Source organism: Lycorma delicatula, chromosome 4, assembly GCF_047948215.1.
Source record: "Lycorma delicatula isolate Av1 chromosome 4, ASM4794821v1, whole genome shotgun sequence".
NCBI classification, from domain to species: domain Eukaryota; kingdom Metazoa; phylum Arthropoda; class Insecta; order Hemiptera; family Fulgoridae; genus Lycorma; species Lycorma delicatula.
The window spans coordinates 28,159,061-28,182,793 of record NC_134458.1 but is presented as its reverse complement, the minus strand read 5'-3'; the positions used below and the strand labels follow the sequence as shown (position 1 = coordinate 28,182,793).

The window sequence follows — 23,733 nt, the reverse complement described above, 5'->3', positions numbered from 1 at the left end:
AAATCTGAAAACCGAAATTTTTCCCGATCACAATACTTCCTTTACTTCGTAAGGAAGTAAAAATAGTCTTACTTCTTCTTTGCCCTAGACTTATCCACTAAGTCAGGTCTCCCGTTTCTCTTAGGCAGTTCTGCTCTATTTCTAAAAATTTCTGAATTTATTTCCATCGTCACCGCATCTTTTTCTACGGTACTTCTCCAAATTGTTGAGGAACGAACGTCCGTGGTCTCTTCTATCGCAGAAATTGTTTTTTATATGTATATGATCTTTTCATCTCGACGCATAACATGGCTATCTATTTTAAAGCCCTTAATTTTAATTAAAAATATAAATGAGTTAATATTAAATTAAATATGTGAAGGTACAAAATAAAATAAAAAAAATAAAAACAATTGCAAAATAAATAATTCAGGAGAGACTATGAAAATTATTTCAGCACTACTTACACACAAATTAAATAAAAAAATATGTTTTTCTTTTATTATTTAAATATGTTTTTTTTTTTAAATTCAGCGGCAGAGTAATATTGTTTCTGTCAAAAAGTTTTTTTAATTGTATTTTAAATAGATCGGTGGAAGAGCCTTTAAATTGGTCGTTAATTTATTAAAATTGGCGACAGAGGTATAATAAGTTTTTTTCTCAAAAACAGAAGTACAGTAGTTCTGTTAGCGGTTTGATAGGGGTGACGTTGACAATTTTTAAAGAATAAGTGTCTACTGTTTTTAGCAAAGGTTCCTCGTGAATTATTATTGAACACGGATAAATAATACGCATATTAAAAACACGAATAAGTTAATATTTTAAATTTAAAATGTCGATCGACATTATCATACTTAAGGGTGCCAAATAACGATTTAACAGTCCGTGTTCGTATCTTGAAAACTCGATCTGACTTTTTGAGGGAGCCCTAAGAATAATAATGTGTTTCAGACTTATATAGATAAGACAGGTGTATAGATAAGATTATAAATATTTAATAACTATAATTAAACGGGTAGTTAATTTATTAACCTTATTAGAAGGATTTTTTAACTTATTAAATGCCAATCGTTTTTTAATAAATATAAAATCAGTTTATAAAAGTGAATAACTGGAATAATATCGCCGTTATAGTATCAAGTTACATGGGATAAAAATCAATTCATCTTGTGAAACAAAATTTAGGCATGTGGCTGGAAGGTCAAATTAACGTGGCGGTTAAACTTATAAAATGTTGTTCGCATAAAAACGTTGATTGCAAATTAGGCTTGAGATATACCTAACTGTTGGTTACTCGATGTCTGTGTGATCAAGACAAATGGTGTGTGCGATAAATGATCTCCCTAATATACTAAGGCATTTTCTGTTATCTGTAATTCTAAAATCACATCATTCAGTAAAATCACGTCTGTTTCAAAATTTATTCCTTGATCGTATTTTCGTCGGTCTTAAAACTACCGCAAAGATCAAACGACGATTTCAGATCGGGACGGTTTCTGCTGCGTAAAACAGTCACAACGGGCCTGCGAGAGTTCAAAAATACACAAAAATAGTTATAGTAAAAAAGTAGTTTTGGTTAAGCTACCGTAAAATAAAGTGTTTTGACAAAAAATTATTGAAAATTTGGGAGCAAAATTGTTTTTACATATATTAAAATTTAAATAAAATATTTAGCGATAAAAAATAGTTATTCTATGACGAGATAATGATAATTATGGTCGCACTAAATAAAGTAACCGTATTTATAAAACCGAATTCAAGAATCTGAATTGATTACAGTTTTGTTTACATAAATTACGACTAATTAAATTAATTTCACCACGTTTTTACGATCTCTAGAATAGACTATAAATTAGACTATAGAATATAGACATATAGACTATAGACATACTATAAACTAAGATATACTACTTAAGATCGACATAGACTATAGACTATAGAATTAGACTATAAATTATAATCGGGTCGATAAAACATAAAAATCTAATACATTTCATAGATTTTTGAGGTTTATGATTAGCATTTTTTTTTTTTTTTAACAATACATATATTTCAAATATACCCTTATTGATTCATTTTAATGCGAATTAGATAAAAATGTTATAACTCATTTTACCACAAATAAAAATAGTATAATCACTTGACCCATATTTATTTTCACCGGCAACTCATAAAACGCCTGCTTTAAACGGCGATGTGATTGATACTGAGGTAGATTCTTTTATATTCTGTTTTTCATATTATACTGTACGAGTGATGAATTGAATATAATCTCTATTCTCCAAAACCTGATCCAAATTTTGTGCTTTTTAAATCACTACTTAGAGCCTCACAACAATCGTATACTATAATCATTTAGTATTTCTTTCCGTGTTAACTGACATAACGTCTTTATTACTTTTGATTATTAGAGATAGGATCTCTGATGAGCTATTTCGTAATTCGGAAGTATTATTCAGTGTGATGATTTTCAGTCTGACTCGCTTTCATTTACCTGAAAATCTCCGGAAACATCTGAACATCATGATTGACAGTAAGCTTACGGACTGAACGTGCTTTCTATACTCTTACTAAGTTGTCGCGAGTTATTTTTCTTCTGAGGAAGTTGAAACAGCGATAAGCCACATCAATCTAACGCTGGATAACATATTCACGCTTTGCATTATATATTACAGCCCCAATATTTTCTGATAAATACGGTTATAGTTACGTGTCGAAAAGCTGTAATCCAAAACTTTCGGTAAAGGAAATTCAGAAAGAACTGGGGTCGTCGAATCAACAGATTATATGAAACATAAAAGATCACGAGTAAATTAAATTTTAAAGACCCATGAAAACAGATGTTTGGAATTTTACTCGAGTGATGAGCCCTGGGCGTAAACTATATTTTAGAAGGACCAAAAAATCAGTTCATGAAATGGTAGACAATCAAAAAATAAAAAATATTGAGTTCAGCGCATGTTCTACTAGGTAAGTAAATCGATATAAACCGCAGTGCGTTAAATAATGGTAAAAATGTTAGAAAACATACGTTTATATTTATAAATTTGTGGTAAATTCAAAACCAGCAGTACGTAAATACCGAGACGACAAAATTCTGTAGTCTGATGCAGGGTTTAAAATAATATAGCAAATATTTTAAAACCTTCAAAGGTTTTGGGTGAAATAACTCGAACTGTTTTCGTCGTATTTAATAAAAATATTATAATTAATCGTTCTTCTTCATCTGCACCGTGGACTAACAGAAATAAAAAAAACTATGCAGACTGTTACGAAAATATGCAATTTTTTTCCTATTTATTCTTAGGTTTCCGATAAAAGAAAGCCTGTTTAGCCATATCTTTACAATTCTCCGTGATTCTTCATAAAATAGTATAAGTTTCTTTCTCAGGAGTGCTTTTTAGGTATCGGAGCTATTAAGCGGAGTTTAATTATCCAGTTTACCCTCGTAAGAGTGACTTTCTAAAACATCCTCTTTACAGAACATGTCTCGTCACAGAAAAAGCTTTAACCCGTAAATAAAGTCTCCAGTACTAGGTGTAACACTATGGTATTACTTTTAAGGATAGCAAATCCCACAACGGAACAATAGTGTAACGTAACAGTATCTACAGAAGTGATTCTGTTCCACTTTAGCTGTGATTGCACCTTCGCTATTTTTATCTTACAGCATCATACACTCGTATCTCATCAGAATGACCGGTCGGATTAAGCAAAACTTTTATACGGGGCAATTTTTTCGATGTTTCTATTGCCTAAAGTGGATTTAGCGATAGAAGGCTACTCTTTAAAAGAGTTTAATATAAACTTTAGTGTCTTACATTATTCTGACGGAGAATTCTCGAGAAACAAGCAGAACTGTAAATAGCAAAAATCGAATTGACGTGTTTTAAGCCACTAATAATAAAACAGTAATCCTAAACATAATTTCACGGATACGTACTCCTAAAAACATAACTTGCAAAGGCGGCTGTTACAGCAATTCTTTTCAAATCAGGTATCCACTATGCTTATAAATCATATTGATAGAATTTTTGCATATTTCCAATATTATGTGTATAATGCACTGTTTCACGATTGAAAGAGATTCATCAATTTTACTTTATCTTTTACAGTCTTTCTCTCCGTAGGACACTTGCAAAGCATCCGAGGAACAAAAAGGAGGCATTAGTCAGAGTCCTTTTCTCTGAGATTCATTTGTGTATGTTAATTTTACGGCCAGTCCTTGTAGTGAACAGAATGAAGTGCCGCTTGTAGGGATAAATATCGCTTGATGCCAAATATCGTATGCTTGGGAGTGGCATGCTGATAATCAACAAGATATTAACCTCAATGAAAAAGGAGACGGGAACTATTTCCCTTTTCACCTTCCCGAGTAAATTTGGTAGGGAATACTTATTATTTTTGAGAATGGCTATACCATTTTTGGGAATGACCGTTGACTAGTTTTACATATCAGGTCCTTTATAACTATTTGCTTAGACCACTTTAATACATAGAATAATTGTATATTTAAAAATAAAAATAGTATAAGTTAATTAAAAACTGTGGAAAAAATGTCGAATATCGTTAGCGAATAAGTGAAATGCCATTTTAAAGACAGTTTTGAAAAAGACTTAAAAGTACTATATAATAAAATTTAAATAACTGGAACGGACGTATTGATATGTAGTATAATATGCGTCATAAAAGAAAAACCCTATCTTTTAAGAGTTATTAATCGAGTAAATCGAGATCCTGTTTTAACTCGACATCTTAGGTTTCATCTGCGATATAGTTACAGCCTAAAACTTTTTTCGATTTTTATGAAAATTGTCGGCAAGGTTCCAGATAATAGCAAAAAGACGAGTACGGAACGATTTCTAACAACGTTTTAGGATTCAAAATGGCGGCTTATATCTTTCTTAGAAAGGGATAAAAGAGGATGGTGGAAGGGGAAGTTCCGTTTCCAACCCATAGCTGCTGAAAACTGAACACGGGGTCTCTCCTCTGCTCCTGATGCGATTTTTACTGCTGCGCAGTGTTCAGTGCTTGCACCCCAACTGCACCGTAATAAAATTTCAACCCTGTTCCATATAAACAAAACGGTCAACCTTTAAAAAGAGAACTTTAGTTTTCAAACTTCTTAATTACTCAAAATCATCGTCTATTTTTATTATGAAATCATCTGTAATTCATGTTATAGTCGTTCAACATAAACTTTGACAACTGTTCCACATCTACCAATGAAATTAAATAAAAGTAATAAGTTATAATTTTGATGACTTATATGAAATTATCTTCACAAAGTATGGGCTATTTAAGCGAAAAAGCATGTTGTTCTCGGCCTATAATATTGAGAATTTTTCAGTTACTATCTCATATTTTGTTTATTCAGGTATGACCTCTGTCAAAAACAATCTGTAAGTGGAATATTCCGCCGGTAAAAATAGTGTAGTAAAAAAGACAGGCAGGGTTGCAGCTATGGAAAGCGAAGAAACCGTGGGTACTTCTTTACCAAGGTCTCAATATGAACCGAATTCGTTTAGAAAAGTGTCCTTTCATGCTTACGTATAAAAATTTATTATGCAGAGGATCGTAAAGAACTATAATCAACTTCTTTACTAAAGCCAAGATGTTTTTGGTTTTTTTGAAGACGAATCGGGTTGATGAACATTGTTTTGTTCTGATCGAACTCCATAAAGTTGATTCTGTGTAGCATCTCTGGGTTGCGTTTTCAGGTGAATATAATTATTATCTAAAGGTGTAGTAAGTTTTACACAAGCCTAACCATTATAACATCACAAAACTTCATTTAATATAGTAGAATATGCTTAAATCAAAAGGGAATAAAGTTTGGGCTAGTCTCGGTAGTATTTTCTCTTATGATAAATTTGACAACACAATGACTGCTAAAAAATATTTAGATCTGTTAAATAATCATTTTATCTAGCATATACTGTACCAGAAAGATTATCTGTTACATTCTAAAAACATAAAGTTTCGGCTCTTTATTCAAACACCGCAAAACTATTGTTAAGTAAAAAAGTGCCTGGTTGTTAAATCTGACTGGTCACTATAATTTTGGTCGGCAACTAGATCTCCAGATTTAACTTTTTTATGAAAAGGCTACTTCAAGGAACATGTATAACACGGGGCTGTAGACATAAACTTGTACTAGATGAAAACTAAAATATAATTTGTGAAACGTTGCTTTAAATTTGTAACTACAGATCGGTTCAGTATAAGGAGTTCAACGATAAGGAGTAATCACTCCTTATCGTTGGATTTTTACAATTATTGGACAATCTAAGCTTATAAGTGTTAAATTAACCTCAGCTTATTATACTAGAAATGGTGTTGATCTCTTTCACTTTACTTTGAAAGTTCACCATTTTATTTGTATGTTATAAAAGGTTGTTATTTTATGGTATGTGACTATTAGAAATTAAGTTCAAATCGGTTGGTAAATATACGTTTACAGCTAATCAAACATATTAACTTCTTCGTAAAACAAACACAAACACACACACACACATATATATATATATATATATATATATATATATATATATACAAGTATATACACACGTATTTTGTATATATCTCTTGTTCCTTCTTGTCACGGAATACCTTCTGTCGGATATTTTGTTCCTATGTAAAAGCTTGTATCGACGTCTTGATGGTAATAATGATAGTCGGTCAATCACCTTTCGCCTACATCAACCTCCGTAAAAAGGAAATCACTAGTTCGACGGAAGACGTTATTTAAGAAGAAGAAACAAAACTACCAAACTACTCTCAAAAAGAAATATAATGATTTACATAAGCAATAATTAAAATGTTATTATTTAGAATTTCCCGAAAACCGAGAATGGTATAAATAAATAAGTAATTTCTATTTCAGTAATTTCTTCTTTTTTTTTGTATATATATATATGTGTGTGTGTGTGTGTAAAATACACGTAATTGTAAGATAAATTTTTATGTATAAGATTCGCAGATGGCTTTTTTCTTTCTCTTTTTTAGAAAAACCAGAAATGAGCTAAAGAAATTCTAAAGGGATAAATTATTGGAAAGAGAGAAATTTATTTTGACGATAAATAACACTAAAAGAAAGACAGTAGATGTGACAGAAGGGAGGATAATGAGTAATTAAATAATATGAACATAATATAACAGAGATTTCAAAACCGAAATAAAATTACAAAAGGGGACGAAGTAAGTTAGAGATCCAAAGAAGTCTAGTATAAGCAAAAAGAGCTTTCGTGAAGGAAAGGAATCAGCGAGTATCAAATGTAGATTTAAGAAATCTTGAAATTCTTGAAAATATTTGTGTATAGTGCAGTCCTTTATAGTATCAAACATAGATATAGAAAATAAAGGTTTTATGAAATATAGCGTTACAGAAGTATGTTAAAATTTAGTTCGGTCTACAAAATTTGAAATGAAGGGATTCTTAACAAGAATAGGATAGGATAGAATTTTGTGGCAGAACGTTTCCAAGATTCTGAAGGAATAATTTATTGCCAGATGAACTAGTTTCGTAGGCCATGTATTAAGATATTTAAGTTTAATTAATTTGATGATGGGGGACATGTAGAAAGTAAAAACTGTACAGGAAGACAAAATTAGTAATATATATATAATTTATGTATAAAAAGCAAATAATTGAGAATTCACCTGTATGTCTTAACGATAAAAGTTGGAACCAATAATTGACGTAAATATGTTGAAATTAAATACAGCAGACAACAGAAAGAAATCGGGGATATCATCAAACCAGTCAACTGAATGATGGCGTAAAACAATAAAATGATTTACAAACACGCAAAACCGAATGTAGTGTACACAATTAATCTGTCTGTGTGTGGTCATATATATTTTTTTAGCAAAATAATATTTTATTATTAATAATTATTTATTTATGTACTTTTTTAAATTTTTTATTTTATTTTGTTTAACCTCCGAGTCCACAGTTAAGCATTACTTCAGAGGATAAGATGAATGATTTGTAGCGTGTGTGAAAATGCCATGCCTGACCGGGATGATTATTTATGTACTTACAAATAATTAATTTACATGATTATTTACTTGTTTATTACACAATTGTATGCATTATTAATAAACAATATCATATATATATATATATATATATATATATATATATATATATATATGATATTGTTTAGGTGCACTTAAAACGAGAAGTGTCTCAATAAACCATACCGGATTGCTGTTTCACAATTTACTACATTATAACATTGAAAGTGAAGTAAACATTTCAAGGGGATGCAGTGGTAACGTGATTACCTGATACTAAGCTTAAGTTCTTAATAATAATGAAATAGTGATGTCAACGGTTACTAGGACATAACATTGAAGATGTGGCAATTTCCAAGGGGATGTAGTCAGCGGCTCTACTGTTAGCTGATAACACGTACTGTAGCGATGTAGAAGCGATAGGTCGGGTGGGGGATACAGCGGTAAAGGTGACCTTGGTGATGAATGGCAGGGCCCATCTCGGTCTCTACTCTTAGTGCTTTCTTAGATTACCTTAGTTAGTCGCATTTGAAGCAGTTGTGGCCCAGCGCAGTGTGGATACACGTGGACGCATTAAGATAGCACATATAAATATGAACGTATAACATTATTTATAAGGTTGGTATTGGTATAGGTGTATAAATCTCGGTTTAACGTTAAACGTTTAATTTAAACTAAAAAATAAATAAAAAAACGTAGAAATTTTTTATTTATTTTGTAAATAAAGAAAAAATACCATTATCAAAATCAAAACTCAAAACCGTTATTTTAAAAAAATTATAAATTAGGAAAATAAATAAGCATTTTATTGATTTATAAGTTTAATAGTACATATAAAATTTTATTAAGTATTAATTTATAATAAAATAATGTCCAGGTTTTAATTAATTTAACTTGTAATATTGTAAAGAAAGGTAATTTTTTTATTCCTTCTAATTTTTATATTTTATTATTATTTAAAAAAAATTGTTAAATGCATCATAAAATTTAATTTTTATAAACAAATAAATATGTTAAAATATCTATTGTAATTATATATATAAATTAATATACATATTGAAAATTATAAAATAAAAAAAAACAACAAAAATATATATATATATATATATATATATATATATATATATATATATATTTCTTCTTTTTTTTCTGTTTTTTTTTTTTTTTAATAATTTTTAATTACTTTATAACAATATGTATATGTAAAGAATACATTTTTATAATAATATAGATTTATTAAGAAAATAAATTAGATTAACGTCAAATGATAACATTTTTTTAAAGTCATTTAATTGTTATTAATTATCGATAATAATTTTTAAACAAATATTTTAGATTAATTATCAATCACAGAATGTTAGTTTTAATTTTTCAATTAAAAAATTACTAGAAGAAAAATATTCACGCGTTGAATAATTAAATAAATTTTTAAAAAAATCAACGCAATTCATTTCTTTACGCATATTTAAAAAATACTCATATATAAATCATGCGATATTTTTTCTAAGTGTTGCATGATGTCATGTGTGTCGGTTGATTAAATGCGACGTTGTGTATAAAATTTTATTTATTCTCATGGAATACAACTATTCTATTTTACTGTATTTTTTTTTTTTTTTTAATTTAAATGCAAAACGAATTTTAAGAATGAGCTTACCTAACGATTATGAAATTCGTAGAATAAGTTGTTGACATTTTATATATAAATACAAGTAACTACTTTGTACAACAGAAGAATTAAACTCGGTTAACCAATTAAAACAATTTATACAACTAAATTTTTGTCAAAGGTTGATTCTAGGGGTGTGTTCGTTTTAATTGAAATAAACTACGTTTGTCGCTTTAAAACATATCGTTAATTTATATAATCTAGATCGTGTTTGCTATATTCATATTCTTTGCGAAAAATAAAGAAAGAAAAATTGATGATATTATTATATTTTGTTTTGTTTACACAGTTTTCCCCTTAATTTATTGTATATTTTTTTAATTATATTTTTATTACGGAATAAAATACTACGTACGTAAACGTGAAAATTTTAAAAATGAAAATTTGTATTGTAAAACTCAGTCTTAATACGTTAAAATAATCGCAGTTAATTTTTAAACAAATTTAAAACTAGTTTCCCATTATTTAAACCGCATAATCAGGTAAAAATATTAAAAAATAACGATAAAAGTACATTTCAGTATTTGTGTAACACGTCTATTCATTCCGTTTTTTAAAACACAAAACACGCTGTACGAAGATATTTTGACGTAGATGTATTCACAAGTTAATATTATATACATAAATAATAATAACTTAATATTTTTTATCGTTCTCCCCCTTACACGTATACGTATTATTTGTTTAAAATACCGAGACCTTAACCGTAAACCATAAGGGCGCCATTTTAATTAATTTAACTTGTAATATGGTAAATAAAGGTAATTTTTCAATACTTTCTAATTTGTATATTTTATTATTATTTCAAAAAAATGTTAAAAGCCTCGTAAAATTTAATTTTTATAAACAATTTTTTATTTTATTTTAAACAAATAAGTACGATAAAATATCTATTATTATAATAATGCGTATTGATTTTTAATACGTATTAATTTTTTTTTTGTTTTTGAAAATATTTGTTTTTAATTAGTATCTGTAAAGAATATATATTTTTTATAATAGAGATTTCTTAAAAAAACATATATTAACGTCAAATGATAATTTTTCAAGGTCATTTAATTGTTATTAATTATTGATAATAATTTTTTATAGAAATATTTTAGATTAATTATCATCCACAAAATGTTAGTTTTAATCCACCGTAACATATGTAGATAACCATAAGGGTATTGTCGTCTAAAGCTGTATTTATAAAGGTATATCCTTACAGTTTTTGAAAATATTTGTAAATTACATTCGCTGGCAATGAAACCTTACGTTCCTAAAGTCCAAGTTGTTTAATTAATAACATATAATTAGATTAAGCGGCAACGATAGATAAAAGGAACAGTTATTATTATTATTATTATTAAGTACTGTAGTGCAGTAGGATATATTTTATATACGTGCATATGTAAGTTTATGTTTGATTAATGCGTACATTGATTTTCATGTTCGTTCATTTTATATATATATACATAATGTATACACATATGTATATGCACGAACTTATCCAAAATCAATGAATAATTCATTCATAAACTTAATAATAAATTCACGGATTTATTTAATTAACTCGTTTAATTAATTATCTATACCTACTATTATAATTTGTCGAAGGCTCTACTTAATTCACCTTCTCATAAATCATTATTCAATTAAAATTAAGCTAAGAAATGAATCGGTAATAAATTAATATATAAAAACGTAAGCATAAACGTAAGTTGTTTTTGTTCCATTTTCGTTCATTTTTGCCTAATTATTTGTCTCATTCATTTATTACTTTTTTGTATTTAATTTTCTTTCTGTTTATTCATTCTTTATATTGTACAATATTATAACAACTAGTAATTGTGTTTATAATTATAGCTGTATACTAGAAATGAAAGTTAATGGGCATTCTTTTATAAGATTCTTTTTTTAGTAGTTAACAGTTCCTGTGTGTGTAACCCATGATTATTTTAATGGGTCCTAACGATTTTGCTAGAAAATTAAATATCAGTCTGTTTCCGTATAGTACAATTTTTCTGTGAATAAGAAAATAAACAATATTAGTAAATAGATTTTAATATGTTGATATAATCTTTTTCCAACATATTTGTGTAATGTTTATTTAAAATATTGCGTATATTTTATTTAAAGTACATACATAAACACAAGTACATTTTAACAATTAATTTTTTTCTCCTTACGCTTTATTTTTCTTTCTTTGTTTAGTACTTTCACAGGTTGTAATAGCAGCAGAATAGCTCATTTTATGTCAGCGACTGATATAGTAAAGGTAACTCTAGATATTTTTAATTTTTTATGAATGGTTTAATTTTAATTTTCACAAAAACATTCTGATGAAGTAGAGTTCTTAGAGCAAAGTACTAAACGTAATGGAAAACATAAAGCAGTAAGTGAAAAACATTTTTTTTATAAATAAACATATTCGGTTTCTTAGATTTAATTTGCTAATACTTAATTTGGTATATAATACTAAACACTATTTCCTGCATCATTATACCGAAGTATAAAATTATTAAAAAGTAATTTATTATTTACGTAAATTTTTTCTTGATAATCTACCTTTGAAAGCTTTCGATAGTTGGAGTTAGAGTATTTGTATGGCAGTTGAAACTCGTTTTTAAAAAACCCACTAAAAATAATAAAAATATTTTATTCACGTATAAAATAGTATAAACATTCATAATTAAATAAGTTATAACGACTAAAATTTTTCGATTTCTAAAGTATAAAGTGATTTTGTATTCATAATATTCTATAGCGATTGACAATTTTTTTTTTTAAATTAAAGACGACGTACGAACACAAGTAAATTATGTTAATAAATTTTTCGAATTACCCGCTTTGAGATACGTTGGATCGATTCATTTTTTATGGCTGCTTTTTACCCAGTAATTCTTGAAAATGCTTTCTTCTGAAACATTCAACCCTGTTTTGGATTTCGGTTTTTCTTGGAATCTTTGATTTTCATCGTATAGTATTTCTCAAAGATCTATTTTCAATTATTTCATGCGCAATATTTAATCCATTTAAGTCATATTGGATTGTTTGAACCATTTTCTGTTTTAGAAGAATTAAAATATTATTGTTGATTCTAAGTATATGATTATAGAAACCGATTCTCCTTTTTCTCATGATATCTGAGAGTAATTGCATTTTTAGATTTAGGTTTTGTTGGGGATTAATATTATCTCATTATTTTGAAATTTTGGGCCTAATATTTTCCTAATTGTTTTTCTTTCTTTCTTTTCTAGGTTATCAAGAATTTTTTTTATCGCTTAGCTTTAGGGTTTCCGGTTTTATTACTGTTTTATAGCGTCTAACCTTTGAGGTCCACGATAGTGAGTTCTTGATACATGTGTTTTTGGTTAACTGAAATACTGGAGAGATGCTAGTTCCATTTTTTGTGTCCTAGATTCTAATAAGTTTCGACCGGTCAGTTGACCTTGATATTTAAAGTGTTTTACGCCTTCGATTTTCCGATTATTATTAATCTCCAAATTTTTGGGTGAGTTTTAATATTTGTTTATATTTTAATTTTTAAAAGGAGATCTTTACTCCTATTTTGGTTGACTATTTTGGTAATTCTTTAATTTGTATTTCTGCTTCTGACTAATATTTAGCTGTAAGAGCGATATCATCTGTAAATGCTTGCCTGTTACATTTTGGCCATTTTGTCCTTACTTTAATCCCATTGCTTTCTTTTAAATTTTGGTCGCATTTTCTGACTACTTTTTCTAGCGCGTAGTTGATTTTTGAAAGTCTATATATATATATATATATATATATATATATATATATATGTCCTTACATATATTTTATTTGCGAGTTTACAATAATTCATTATATTTTTAAGGTTAAAAATCTGTTCGGCGCACTTTTTACTTTTCCTAAAACCACTTTGATATTCTCCAAGTCGGGTACCTAGATGTGGTTCTGCTCGATTTAGTTACGCTTTTGAAAGTATTTTATGTGTTACTTCTAGTAGTAAAATTCCCCTATAATTATTCGAGTCAATCTTAGAGGCTTTTTTAACGAAGTGGATGTATTAAAGTTGTCAGTATTTCTTTTCTCCCCGTATTTCTTTGATAATTTTATCTTTTTATTTATTCTATTAATGCACTTTAACTTTGATAAAAACGCTCTGACGATGATGACTAGTTATCAAAAGTCATCAAAGTGTCGGATTATCGAGAAAGGTCATTTGTCAATAATAAATTAGTTTTTAATAATTGTATACAGTATATATTTTTCCTTTCAAAAATACTATTACAAAGTTACATAAAGCCTACATAGCGCTTGAGAGACGTATATAGACCCTCGTTTCTCATATAAATAATACCAGATAATCGTAAATAAAAATAGCAGGGCGATAAAAAATATATAATAAATTTAATGAATATTCTGTACGCACTAATTAAAATTATCTAACAGCAGGATTTTCAGCAATTTGATTTATATCAACTTTAAATTTCAGATTAAGTTATTAAAACGATATTACAAAAGATTTGATGTAATAAGGCAAGTTTTATCGTACCTGATTATTAATTAGGCACAATAAATACAACATATAAAATTATAAATCAAATTCTAAGGAAAATTGTTAACATAAGAATATAGATACACAATATTTTTAATTTTACTTACTTTTTTTTTTTATTTCTCTGTATTAAGAAATAATTATTCACGGCTTATTACGTGGATAATAACCGATTATACTTACACTTGCTTTCTAATGAAAGGTAAATTAAAAATACGTATCGGTTGTTAGGATTAACTGTTCGACTGTACGGGTACACATTTTTATTCTTTTAAAATCAAAATATCTGTTACTTCCTAGATTCTTGATTATTTATTTTTATATTTAAATCTTGATCTTGTTCTCCTTTACGTTATTTTTTCTTGTTTATTTTTTATTTTCTCGCCGAACAATCCTAGGATTATTATCATCATCGATTAAGACATTTATAATAGTAAAATTAAAATTTTTAAATTCGATAAGACGAATAAGAATAAGTAAAATTTGAAAATTAAACGATTAGGGGAAGTACGAAATCCGGTGAATTGTCATTCACCCGATAAACTTTAAAAAAAAATAAAGGCGGAAATAAATGACAATCAAGAAAAGAAAACAGAGATTAGAATCATTAAGACGACACGAACAACATGTTTGGAAAACTTAAAATAAAATTATTAAAAAAAAAAACGATTAAAGCTTAGACCTAAATAGTAGTGTGAATGAAGGCGTATAAAGGGGTCTCATCGACGAATAAAAAACGGTTATAAAGTTAAAAAACTTTTTTCTTTCTGGTTCATCTGAAAACTTTTCTTTTTTTACATCGTTAATCGACGAAATTTTTAACGTTCTCCTTAACACCGCCTTTCGAAATTTTATTTTTAGTATTTTTAGCTCTTCTATTTCCCGGGTTTTTCAAAACTTTAAATCGCTATATCGGAATTTATATCCGCATCGAGTCACAAAAATACCTTTCAAAGGCGTAATATTTTTCATAAAACCTTCAAGTAGCTAATATAATATAACTTAACTATTTAAATCGGTTAATTTAAAAAAAATAAAGTCAGATTATAACGGTCGTTTTAAAATAATTAAAATTTTATTGTTATTTATATACGAATAAAAATAAAGTCTTAACAGTTAGAAATTAAAATTTAAAGAAATATCGTTAAATTAACGCTTTTAAGGAAATAAATATTTCAGATTCTTATATCGGATAAAATATTGTGTAAACGAATTCAAAACAAAATTAAGGTATAATCGACAATAGATATCTATTTTTCTTGTAATATGAACGTAAAATCAAGAGTGACTTCAGAATTTCCAATCGGAAACCGATGTATATGTTTCAAACCACCAGTTTTCAACCGTTTCATAACCCATTTTAATAGCTAAACTATAATTTTTAGTTCAATACGTTGTTTTATTTATTAAATTCCACGTGTTTTTTTAAAAAAACGTGTTTGTCTATTAAAAAAAAAATTCATTTCAAACGATTTCATTTTAATATTTCACTATTTATTATAGTCCTCTGTACTGGACGGTCGAATATACTGTCTTCTTTTGAAACTTTTCCGTTTTCATGTAGGGGTGGCTGAATGATGACACTCTATTCTTCTCTTATAAACTTCCTCTCCGATGGATTCATAATCCTACGACTTCTTTCTCTTTCTCTCTCTCTCTATCACCAACTGAACAAACAGTATCTTAATTTTAATTATGATAGTTAACTGAATTACGAATATATTTTTAATTAATTTACATTACAGTATTTAAATCTAAGGTTATATCATAAATAAATTTACAACACTATTGAATTAATAAGTGAATTTTCTTGTTAAAAAAATTAATAATAAATGAAAAGGCTTCGGGAAATTTTAGAAAAATATTCAAATTGAAATAATGAAATATTTTTTCATCCTTGTCATGAAAAATTATGATATAAAATCCAAATCGGCTCCGGATTAGAATCTGATTCCGACTAAGTAAATACCGAACAAAAACTTTTAATTTTTAAAGATACGTTCTCGGTGCGATAAATATATTAGATTCTTTTTGAAACTCACTGAATAAAGGTAACATTTTATTTTGTAGATTTGTTGTGATCGATCAATCGCATCATAAGTTCGTATGAGACTGATCAATAGGACATTTTATCCTGATTTGAACTGTTTATTCAGTCTTTTTGAAGTGTGTTTTACTTACTATTATTATGATTGTTAAACTACTTTAATTTGTATACTTTTACTTTCCCGCCTGTATCTCTCTATTGTCGCTGCTGGATAATATAGGGAAAATGTAGCGTTCGGAAGAAATTTAAGTATCGACGTTTTTACGATGTTGACTTCTCAAGACGCCTTAAGTCCAAAATCACACAAACGATTTGTAGAAATTTCCGGAAGATGCTTGCACGTACGTACGTAGGTGTGCTGCCCTCTATTTTGATTAATATCTCCGAGCTGGCTTGTCATAAATTCTTCGAAAATCGTTCAAAAACTTTTATATATATGGGGCATTGATGGCATTAAGTTTTGAACAAAATTAAAAAAGTAGTTTTCGAGTAGTTTTCGCCGACTTTAATTTTTGACTTTTTTGTGTGGTAATCGTAGAAAATCGAACGTTGTTACGATAAAAGTACTTATTAATTTATTTAGAACTCCAATGTTATAAGTTAATCAGATTTAGGGGCAGAAGTTTATTCAACATAATTTGTAAACAATCTTTGTCTCACATCGATCAAATAGATGGAATTAGTTTTGGCTATATATGTATACATATATATCCGGGGTTTACTTTCGACCCGTCGGATAAGGAGCCACCACGGTACCCGTATTTTTTAGTAAACTACAATTTTTTTTATAAAAAAAAAAAAAATTAAATAAGATTTCATCAAATCGGACCGACTTGTTGAAGTAAATAATTAATTTTAAGTAAATATTTAACCCCCAAAAACAAAGGAAGTGAACAGGACCCGTACTTAAAATATCAGCGTTTTTAAGTTTAATTTTTAAAATTGAAAATTCGACTGTACGTGGTATTAAAATACACGAAATGGGAAATTTAAAAATAAAAGAGTTTCCCATGGACCAAGATTAAATTTTTCTGATTTGTAGTAAAGCAGTCAAGTATTTCATCAAATCAAATTACTGAACGTTTCGATATTTTTCGCAATTTTACTATAAAGGTTGCATAGTTAAGTCATTAATATTTAAAAACCATATGGCGTGTTTGAAACAAAGATCTGTCCTGAACAAAGCTGGGGAAAATTATGCGACCCTTTGCAGGCTTTTAAATTTCTCTTTAAAATGGAAAAATCCGTTATGTTGGGTTATAAATAAAATAAAAGCGACCTGTTGTTTCTAACAGCAAAAATAAAAATTTTTTATTTTTTGTGAATTTTGTGGTTGTGAGTGTACGACAATATCAGAAAGTTCATATGACATTATAACACTTTGCAATTTTGTTTCAGGTGTCATGTATTCACAGGCCAAAACGATCTTCGATATTTGATTTGATACATCTGCATATGGTAATTTGAAGAGATCAAAATGTCAGAAAATAATCCGCTCAACCGTAATAATACGAGCGATGAAATTAAAAATAATAGCGCGTCTCAAACTTTTTTCGACAAAACTCTCGGTGATATAGACCGTACGGAATCTACTGGAAAGAACGACAGTAATTACGAAGCGAAAAATAAAAAAAGTAAAGAAAGGGATTGTTTAAATTTAAAAAAAATCTTTTTACGTTCCAGTCCGAAACTGATTATATTGAAATCGGCCGAAGATTTGTGCAGTGCCGGAGTGAGATGTGCGACAACACAGCACGATAGTCCTTACGGCCGAAGAAAGAAACCTTTAAATAACGATGAACTGAGTAGCTACAACAACACCGATACCAAAAACAACAGTGCAAAAAGGTTCAGTAGTAATAACAATAATAATCATCTTCACACTGACGCCAATAATACTAACAAGAAACAATGTAACAAGAAGAAAGGTCACTCTGTTACAGGTACGTCAAAATATTTTCAGTAGTATTATTCTGTAGTTATCCGTCAATGTTATAATTTAAAAGTAAAATCTTTCGTTAATAAATAATTTACCGTCTCTTAAAAACAATAACACGGATTCCATTTTAAATGTAAAGTTGCTACCTTATTTATAACCGTAATATTGTGATAATGTTTTTTTATATGATCGAGACGATCAGTAGATTGATTTATAAATTTTCAGAATGATAGTAAGCCGAATCGGAGACAGACTTTAAACGGGAGTGTTTATGCAAGGTCCATTGTCGTTCAACTATCATATACTATCTCTTAAAGCAATTATTCTCTGGCATTTTCTAATAAATGGATGGTTAAATCTGAGAAAAGTATAGTGATAATAAAATCGATTAAAATCGACTTAATTTAATTGTCAAATTAAGTGGAATAAAATTTAGTTTGCAATTTTTTTTTTACTTTAACAAAACGGCTGGAATATTTTCCTTTTAAAGAATTTATTGTCCTTTTTGACATTTATCAGTATATTTTGCTCAAATTTAACCATCCATTTATAAGAAAATTCCAGAGAATAATTGCTTTAAGAGATAGTATGATAGTTGAACGACAATCGACCTTGCATAAACACTCCCGTTTAAAGTCTGTCTCCGATCCGGCTTACTATCATCGGAAGATTGATATTTGTGGTAAATATAAGATAAAAGGTTTTAGATAGTACATATATAATAACATCTATTATTTTTTTTAAATTACATTCTTGTCTTTATAATTTAATTTATTACGATATAAATTGAAGTATTACGTTTAATTAACTATTTCTCAATGATTTACGTAATGTAAAATTTTAATTGCTTAACATAGATACATGTTGACTGCTTCGTCTAATAACGAGTAGGAATTTTACAATGCAACGAACTGTGGCGAATGAACGGTTAGGGGGTTAAACTATCAATAAATCCGTCCTATAAAATCTGATAATTGTACTCGTAACAATCGGTTATACATATTCTGTATACATCAGTACAAACGATAGATTTTTAAAGCCGGCTTAGTCATCAATAATATGTGTAAACAGAGGGTAGAATTCGCTTATATCAAAATAATATTATGACTATCTAAATATTCAAGGTTCTGATTGCGAACAAGTAAAATGAGCAGCTTGGAAATACCTGTATGAGGTAGGTGACCCCGAGTGAAAGTCGGTTGCTGTGCAAATAAAATAGGAACATGGACGCAGTCATATAGCTTGTAATGTGAACATAAATATATATAAAATCTTAATAAAAATAATGAAGGAATAAAAATCATAATGAAACTTAGTAAAGTAGAAAGAAATATTAACAAGAAAATGCGAAGTAGTCGATGGAGTTAGGCCTTAAATTTTAAAAATTATCAATGCGTACTATTGTCCATGTAGTCCACGGGCCCTCGACGAACGGGTCTTGCAAATATTGTGTGAAACCGTACGTCACGGCAATCCACTGTACGTCATGGAATGTTTATTAAATGAAATTTTAACAGGTTTACATATTATATAATCCCTTTCAAATATTACAAATTCGGTTTACGAGCTACACGCAACCCATGTAGCGATTCTCCCGATCGCCTTTAAAATCACTATTAATGAATATTAAAATTATAATCGATTAGGTCGATTATCAATTACTTTACAAATTCAATGACTTAAACACGGATTTAAACACATTTTTTTCTGATAGGTAGTAAGTCAGTAAGTAAACAATTTCTAGTTATCCTGGTTACCTAAAATTAAATATAAATATGCACAAAAAAACATTGGAAATATGGTTACTTATAAATTTGTAACTAGAAAAACAAGGCAAAATAAAAGTTTTACTTCCTAATAAAAATAAAAGAATAAAGATTAAAAATATTTCTTAAATAAATAATAACATTAAAGACCGTAAGATAGAAAATAAAATATAAAACAGACTACTAAACCGTACGTTTTTTTTTTTAAGAATACATACCTTAATAAATATTTTCAAATTTACGTAAGTGGAGAAAAAATTTGGTCATCTATTTATTGTTACCTTTTTGCATAGATATAGCCAACTTTGAAACGAGCAACGATACGTATTGTACTACTTACGTAATAACTAATTTTTAAATAAATTAGCAAATAAAAACCAGAGACAAAAAACCTTGACCCAGTGACGGTTTTATGTTTTATATTTTCTATTAATTTTTTTTTCTCGTGATGGATTTTTATTCACCTATCAGGTTTTTAACTGATAAACATGTAATCTATATGTTTTATTCAATATAAGAATTTTTTTTTAAAATATATTATTAATTTTTATCAACTAAGAGGTTTATATTAATTTTTTATTTACAATAAATAATTTTTGCGTATTTCCAAATTTACTTTTCGTGTAATCTATATAATTATTCTATCATTTAGTATAGGACAAAAACGTTTAGTTCGTTAAAATGGAAATTTTTTATCTTTATGCTCTATCACTGATATTTGTGTATGTTTGATCGATACCTTAATTTTTTTTTAGTAAGAGAAATATTTACTAGTAACAAATCTAGCCTGAATTGTATAGTTAAATAAAACCGAAGCCGGCTTTTAGAAGATAAGAAAAAATTATTCGGCGACTGCACTAGTCGTGTTATCGCTTTTCCGATGAGTTTCTAGCATAATAAATCGCTTCTCAATAATTACAAAGATCGAGAGTTGTGTTTCTTTATTCCATCATTTACGTTTCTGTTAACTTAAGTTCAACATTTCGTCACAAGTTTATTTTCAAAACCATTCAGAAGACTCAAAAAAGCTAATTTTACTAATTTTTAACTTAACTCGAAGTATATAAAAATAAATTTCGTGTGAAATACGCAAGAAAAATGACGATACATATTCTATTACTTACGTATTAACTAATTTTTTATTTTTGTTCTCATCCGATCCAGAAGATTTTGAAGCTATGATGTTCGAGCTACCACGCGATAGCGGTTTCATTTACTAAATTATTTTAAAAATAACACTGATAGACAAAAATATTTTTTTAATGTTTCTCTAAGTGTGATACCATTTCTTGGATTGCTTTTTTGCGTACATTACAAATCTATAAATACAATTTTTCTATCACCCTTAGTTTTAAATAAATTACGCTTAAAAAAAAAATTAAGGGAAAACATAGTTAAAATCTGTAAAATTTATAATTTTGCATGGCCATACCTGTGTTAGAATTATTTCGCCGATGCTTTTCGCTGATAAATAGCCTCAGGCACATTCCGAATCAATGCCCAACAGGAATCGGCTAGCATGTTAGTATTCCATTTCCCTTTATAGCGGCTTTCCATCACCGAAATATCTTGATGGAAACGTTCACCGTGTTCGTCACGTACGTCTCCGACGTAGTCCGGGAAAAAATCCAGGTGTGAGTGGAGGAAATGTATTTTCAAAGACGTAATACATCCCATAGCTCTGTATGAAGTAAAAGTTCATTAACAATATCGTAGTAATTGTCGGATTTTTGTTTGCCGAGAAAGATTTTGCAAACGTCTTTAAATGAAGCCTAAGCTGCATTTTCTACATTATTTAACATACAGTAAATACATCATCTTTGACCAACTCTCATACCTGAGGACCAACAAATATTCCTTCTTTAGTTTTTCCTTCACTTACATTCGGAAATTTCTGTCTGATGTACAAAAATCCGGAACTATCCTTCTTCATTGCTTTTACATAATTTTTCATTCGTCCTAGCTTGATGGTAGGAGTTAAAAATATTTTTTTGGGTTCAACTAAGGGTCCATGAATAATATTTTTCCCATTTGGAGTTAAGTTGTCTCGTTCCTTCCACTCTGGTAACACAATGTTTATCCCTAGCTCGGCTGTCCCATTCGCAAAGAAAACACATATACTTAGTATAGCCTAACTGCATGCCTAAGAAAATACCTATAACTTTTTAATCACCACATGTTCCAGCTATGTTTTTTATAATTTATTTTTTCAAGAACGTCTTTCATCACATCGTATGTCTCTTTCAAATTAATACCGTAAGTGATTGGTATCGAAGGATATTTTTTTGTAGTAGAACCACTTTTAAACTGTACTTGGACCAATCTATGAAAAGGCGTCAGTCCTCAGGTTTATGAACTTGTCCTACATACAACATAAGTCATCAATATTTGTGCAATAAACCAAATTATTTTCATCGATAAAGTACTGAAAAAGTTCTTTTTGTCGGCTTCGAAAGCCCGAAACTTTTGTATTTTTTAAAGTAAATTTCAACCTTACAGTCTTGATCCTAACAGTTCAGCTTGATGTTTTGATAAATTTAAATCCCTAACCAAGTCATTTAATTCACATTGTGATATAAGATGTGGCTTATTGGAAGATAATTCAAAATCAAGATCATTGTTGTCTTCTTCAGCACTGCCTGATTCTTCATCGCCGCTTTCGAAACATACATTCACAGGTGGCTCAGGAACTGGAATAATTTCACTGTGAGGTACAGGCCTGATTGCAGATTGCAATAAAGGATATTTTACAGTGGGTTTATATTTTTTAGAAATTACAAACACATATGCTAAACAAAAGTAATAATCCGTTACATGATCCTTTGGTTCAGGCTAAACTATAGGTACACCAAACGGCAAAGCCTTCCGTGTACCTTCCAGCCATCCTCTTAAATATACAGAACAGTTAGGGCATACTATATGAGGAGCCCACATCTTATCCTGATCAACAATTTTACACTGACAGTACAAACGGTATGCGTTTTTAATTAAAGGTGTAATGTTTTTTCTATTTGATTTTACGGTAAACTCACCTCATACATAACAAAAGGCATCCACATCATTTACACAATTTCGAGGCATTATGATACTGCACTGTTAACAAACGTAAGACAGCAATAAGACTGAACAAAATTAATTCATTCCTAAATCCTGTGCTTAATACAAAGAACATAGCTGTGTTTTCAGCTACATGTTTTGAACTGCACAGACATGATTAATCTTGTCCATGAAGGCTCACTCTTCAGTATTAGATACGATGTCAAAATATGTGCCTATGATATGATTTAATTCTTTGTCTAGTATTGTTCATTTATAGCATAAAAATTATGTTAACAAAGTTAAACAATAAAAAATGAGCTAACAAAATACAATATAAGAACTTAAAATGCTAACTATACGTTGAAAAATGAAAAAAATCCTTTAATTCAAATATAAATTTTTTCAAAAATTGTGAGTGATAGAAAGATTCTAAATTCATATTAGGTTTTAGCATCAAAAAACATATTAAAATCATGTGTCGCATGTTAGGAAACAAAAATTGTGTTTATCAGTGTAATCAATAATGATAAACCGGTAGCATAACTTTTCGTCATGATGTTCGACAAATAAAATATTATTTATTACGCAGGACATACTTATGGAATTATTTTTACGAAGATGTAAAGCGGAGTAGCAATAAAGAAATATAGTCAAAAAGAGTACTTCTTTTTAGTTTTTCTTCAGTTTTTTAAGCAGATTTTAGTAACGAAATAAATTGCTTAGAATCCAATAGAAAAATTACTG

The 23,733-nt window shown here is 28.6% G+C and overlaps 1 protein-coding gene across 2 annotated transcripts in view; it reads left to right on the top strand.

Moving 5' to 3' along the window:
* The first annotated feature begins 8,458 nt into the window (after positions 1–8,458).
* The window catches only part of LOC142323227 (scavenger receptor class B member 1-like), a 222,397-nt gene continuing 207,122 nt past the window's right edge, over positions 8,459–23,733 (top strand). Inside the window, exons 1-3 of one of the 2 annotated variants that reach the window (XM_075362589.1) lie at positions 8,459–8,619; positions 12,913–13,166; positions 17,644–18,188. In XM_075362589.1, the coding sequence (XP_075218704.1) occupies positions 17,723–18,188 (466 nt within the window). In that variant the 5' untranslated portion in view covers positions 8,459–8,619; positions 12,913–13,166; positions 17,644–17,722. The remainder of the gene's footprint in view (positions 8,620–12,912; positions 13,167–17,643; positions 18,189–23,733) is intronic. The other variant, XM_075362588.1, reaches the window with a different exon arrangement.